This window comes from Diaphorina citri, unplaced genomic scaffold (assembly GCF_000475195.1).
Source record: "Diaphorina citri unplaced genomic scaffold, Diaci psyllid genome assembly version 1.1 scaffold739, whole genome shotgun sequence".
Classification (NCBI taxonomy): Eukaryota; Metazoa; Arthropoda; class Insecta; order Hemiptera; family Psyllidae; genus Diaphorina; species Diaphorina citri.
The window spans coordinates 35317-40670 of record NW_007378172.1 but is presented as its reverse complement, the minus strand read 5'-3'; the positions used below and the strand labels follow the sequence as shown (position 1 = coordinate 40670).

General features: G+C 38.0%; 1 protein-coding gene across 1 annotated transcript; it reads left to right on the top strand.

Annotated features, from left to right (window-relative positions):
• On the top strand, window positions 1–3270 carry LOC103511676 (craniofacial development protein 2-like). Its single transcript, XM_026825373.1, has 3 exons — window positions 1–1147; window positions 2034–2342; window positions 3236–3270. The coding sequence occupies exons 1-3, from the start codon at window positions 1–3 to the stop codon at window positions 3268–3270; spliced, it is 1491 nt and encodes a 496-aa protein (XP_026681174.1).
• Window positions 3271–5354: the final 2084 nt, after the last annotated feature.

Below are 5354 nucleotides of genomic sequence, written 5' to 3'. Positions count from 1 at the left end.
ATGTCTGCGTCTACTACAAAATCATCCGGAAGTAAAATAGGACCTCAATCGGATTTCCGGGAGGTCCATGTTTTAGATCAAGTCACTCATAAAGATAAGAAAAATAATGTGCTCAAGATCGGCACATGGAATACACGGGGTCTAAGAAGAGAAGGAAAAATTGAAAACCTGATTCTAGAAATGAAACGCCTGAGTATGGAAATTGTTGGAATCAGCGAAATCAAGTGGAATGATCAAGGAGACTATTGGTTAGACAACCACAGAGTGATCTACTCGGGAGATGAGGAAGGGATTGCTGGAGTTGGAGTGGTGCTCAACAAGGAATGGGGAAGGCGTGTGCAGAGTATTGTGCTACTGAGTTCTAGAGTCATACTTGTCAAGCTATTTTTCAATGACAAACAAAATATTGCTATAGTCCAAGCTTATTTACCAACATCTGGACACTGTGAAGAACATGTGGATCAAGTTTACGACCAAATCGACGAAGCCTTAGAACTCGTAAATAGTAAAGACATACTTATCATACTCGGTGACTGGAATGCATCTGTCGGAGAAGGAAAAGTTCATGGTATCACTGGGGATTATGGATACGGAAGAAAAAATGACAGAGGACAACGGTTGATTGACTACTGTAATGGAAGAGGATTCATAATAACAAACACTTTATTCCAACAACCCATGAGCCGAAGATATACTTGGACTAAACCCGGGAGAAAAGAGAAGTATCAAATTGATTACATCATTACAAGAAGAAACCAACAAAAGAATGTCCTTCAAAGCAAGACCTACCCTGGCGCAGACATCAACAGCGACCACAACCTACTCTTCATGAAGATGAGATTGCAGGGAAGGAAACAGTTCAAACCTCCGAACAAAAAACAACAACTCAACCTGTCCAAACTTCAGGAACCAGACACTAAAAAGAAATTTCAAGAATCCGTCAAGACCATTGTTCATAACATCGAAACCAACCATATTCCAACCGATATCAATGGAAAATGGGTGTTACTAAAAGAAGCAATTATCAACGCTGCAAATAACACCATTGAAAAAAACAAAGAAACTCCAAGAAAACCCTGGATAACTGAAGAGGTCATTGCTCTAATTGAGGAAAGAAGACGATACAAAAATTGCCAAGATATTGAAGGTAGAATTAAATACAAATACTACAAAAATCTTGTCAACAGAGAAGCTAAGAAAGCTAAAGAAAACTGGCTCCAAAATCTATGCGAAGAAATAGAGTTCTTACTAGGGAATGGAAAATTGGAAAAAGCTTACAATCTAATAAAGAAATACTTCGGGAAAAGAAGAATGATGGGGAACTCAATTGAAGACGAAAACAAGAAATTACTACGAGTGGAAAAACTATTCATTGGGTTCTCTGACCCGAGTTCACTCGCGCACTCGCCACATATTATTGCAGCATACAGTAAGGCAGGGGTTTCCAACTGGCGGCTCGCGGGCCACACGAGGCCCGCCAGACCATTTTTGTGGCCCGCTAAGCTTTTTGGGATTTGTCCAAACAAGACCAGTGTAGTTATTATTGAGTCATGGAAACTGACCCCCTTTAGGTTCAGTACAGTTAGGGTAATACTTTTTGACAAATTTCGCCTGCGGCGCTTAAAATTTGATCGGACTGCATTTCAGAAAAGTGAAAGGGGGGGTCCTACAATGCTCCCCTATGTACAAATGTGACCCGCGAAATACCTCCCAATGTAGTATGTGGCCCACATACACATGGAAGTTGGAAACCTGATCTAGGAGTTATAGTTACCACAGTGATTTTATTTTCAAGTACCTATTTGGCGAGCCACTCACCATCAGGTAGACCTGACGACAGGTACATCTGATCAGGTCTATCTGATAGTGAGTGTGCTGATCAGGTATCAGGTAGACCTGACAGACGTAATTTTTCAACCGTACCTGTCAGATCTACCTGATAGTGAGTGGCTGGCCTTAGGCAGGCACTTAGGAATGTAGGAAGGTAGGTATTAGGGAAATATTACCTACTAAAAATTGCCAAGATATTGAAGGTAGAATTAAATACAAATACTACAAAAATCTTGTCAACAGAGAAGCTAAGAAAGCTAAAGAAAACTGGCTCCAAAATCTATGCGAAGAAATAGAGTTCTTACTAGGGAATGGAAAATTGGAAAAAGCTTACAATCTAATAAAGAAATACTTCGGGAAAAGAAGAATGATGGGGAACTCAATTGAAGACGAAAACAAGAAATTACTAGTAGATGATAACGAGATAGTAAATCGATGGAAGACTTACATTGAAAAACTATACCGTGATGAAGATGAGTTAAATGATTTGGATGAAGAAAATCAACCAGAACGTTATGAATTTTTTATTTCTCGTCACACAATGTAAAATTCTACCTTCCTACATAATTACATACCCTACCTTCCAACGTTAGGTACTTGCTACACACCTCTCTCCTTCCCTACTAAAATACCTTCCTTCCTATCTAGAAATACTCCCTCCCTACTAACATGTCTATAGTATAACAATATAGGTACCTACTATCTAGCTATTCGTACCTACCTATACCAACAGTGTGAAATGGCATGCCCTACAATTATTGACCTTTAGAAAATGTTACAAATTAGATATAGGTATCATATCAAAGTTTAATTTTTCAATGTTCTCCCGCCAATAGGGGAAGCACCAAAAATGGGAAATTCATATGTCAAGAATAATAATAAACTGAATATTAAACAAATTAGGTAGGTACATATGTACTGATTTTCTTTTATCACGATCGAATAAACTACGGGCTAAAAAATTCCCGGAGGGACGGACCCAGCTTGTTTCACAAGAAAACCAATTTTGGAAAAACTGTAAAAGCTGTTTCTAATTTCTTTCTCTTTCAGAAAAAAGTTGATAGAAGAGAGAGAGAGAGAGAGAGATACAACTGACGTCATAGACGGAAGAAAATAATAAAATAAAAACTTTAGAAACATATCAGCACCAGACCATCTTTCCTCTCTCTCTCTCGCTCTGAAACATTTTAAAACACGTGACACAAAATTTCCAGGAATTCATAAGAGCAAGCGAGAGAGAGATTTTCATGTCCTTCCCTCTCTTTCTATCAGGGAAATAGTTTTCAAGGGAACTTCGTCAGCACATTAGAGAGAGAGAGAGATAGAGAGAGGGAGGAGAGGAGAGAGAGGAGAGAGATACAAAGTGTATAAAATGTGTCCGGATATATTTTTGGCTCTGTTCCAGTGGCAGAAAATAAAACAAAGATGCTGATTGCTTGATACAACTGACGTCATAGACGGAAGAAAATAATAAAATAAAAACTTTAGAAACATATCAGCACCAGACCATCTTTCCTCTCTCTCTCAAACATTTTAAAACACGTGACACAAAATTTCCAGGAATTCATAAGAGCGAGCGAGAGAGAGAGAGAGAAGAGAGATTTTCATGTCCTTCCCTCTCTTTCTATCAGGGAAATAGTTTTCAAGGGAACTTCGTCAGCACATTGGAGAGAGAGAGAGAGAGAGAGAGAGAGAGGGAAAGAGGGAGGAGAGGAGAGAGATACAAAGTGTATAAAATGTGTCCGGATATATTCTTGGCTCTGTTCCAGTGGCAGAAAATAAAACAAAGATGCTGATTGCTGCTCGAACTTTCAGTATTTCAATGCTGATTCACTTTATAAAACGACTACGGAGCCTTTAAAGGTTCTCTGAGCTCAAAATCCTAAGAGGAAATTTCCTTTATGTGGTGAACTTTGAACAAATAAATATGTGTGTCAAATTTTATTACAATCAGACAAACTGTTTGGAAGAGAGGTACCAATGTCAAAACAAAGGATTTCCGGAAGGCCTGATTAGCAGTAAATTCATTATTGTCCTTTAAGAGAGATTTTCATGTCCTTCCCTCTCTTTCTATCAGGGAAATAGTTTTCAAGGGAACTTCGTCAGCACATTAGAGAGAGAGAGAGATAGAGAGAGGGAGGAGAGGAGAGAGAGGAGAGAGATACAAAGTGTATAAAATGTGTCCGGATATATTCTTGGCTCTGTTCCAGTGGCAGAAAATAAAACAAAGATGCTGATTGCTTCTCGAACTTTCAGTATTTCAATGCTGATTCACTTTATAAAACGACTACGGAGCCTTTAAAGGTTCTCTGAGCTCAAAATCCTAAGAGGAAATTTCCTTTATGTCGTGAACTTTGAACAAATATGTATGTCAAATTTCATTACAATCAGACAAACTGTTTGGAAGAGAGGTACCAATGTCAAAACAAAGGATTTCCGGAAGGCCTGATTAGCAGTAAATTCATTACCTACTGTCCTTTTAACAGTTTCAAGTTTCAACAAATCTAAATTTCATCAAATTTAATGTTGTATTTTATTTAACATCTAACCGCTAACCTCAGCCCGGTTCATTCAAGGTCACTACCTCCCCTCACATGGAAGTGTGTTTATGACGTGAGGGGCGTTAACCACTTTTAGGTTTACGTTTCCCCTCTTGCCATACTAAACCAAGCTCTTGACTGCGGTTAACGATAGAGTCGCGATTTTTTTCTCATAGATAGATAGATAGATAGATAGATAGATAGATAGATAGATAGATAGATAGATAGATAGATAGATAGATAGATAGATAGATAGATGGAAGGATAGAGGGAAGGAGAGAAGAGGAAAAGAAGGTTGGAGAGAAGGAGAAAATAAGAGAGAGAGAGAGAGAGAGAGAGAGAGAGAGAGAGAGAGAAGGGCTTCCTGTTTCCCCTCATTTTCTATCTCTCAATATCTCACTTCTTTATCTCTCCCTCTTCCTCTCCCCCCCCCTCTTCCTCTTCCCAACCATAAAGTACCTAACATTTCCAACTTGGAATTTTATCGTTTTATGACATCACATCCGGTATTCTATTCTATTCTATCATATTCCATTATAATCTATTCTACATTTATCTATTTTCTCCTTACTGTTCTATGTATACCTACTTACTTTCTATTCTATTCTATTCTTTGGACGGAAGCATAATGTCTCATCATGACCTTATTCTAAATGCCCTGAGTAACATTTAGAACTCTCTGGTGCCCTGTTCTGTATAATCAGGTCAGGGCTGAATAGAACTTTACAACTTTGCAGAATTTTGATGTTTACAACTTTTTTATAATGGCTTCTAGGTATTGTGCAATCTTAAAGGTTTTATTCCATAGTTTTATGACACACCTTTTCAAAGTGTAAAATGCTTCTTACTCAGTCAATGAGTCACATCTTTTTCTTCCTCCTCCTCCTCCTCCTCCTCAAAATTTTATTCTTCTTCTTTTCCTTCTTCTATTTTGTTCTTTTTATTCATCTTCTCCTTCTTTTTATTCAAAGAATTAATTTAGTC

Coding starts and splice junctions, on each gene's coding strand:
- LOC103511676 (XM_026825373.1), top strand. CDS start 1: ATGTCTGCGTCTACTACAAAATCATCCGGAAGTAAAATAGGACCTCAA. Junction 1,148..2,033: donor AAATTGCCAAGATATTGAAG/GTAGAATTAAAT, acceptor AAGATATTGAAG/GTAGAATTAAATACAAATAC. Junction 2,343..3,235: donor TGAAGAAAATCAACCAGAAC/GTTATGAATTTT, acceptor GCTCTGTTCCAG/TGGCAGAAAATAAAACAAAG.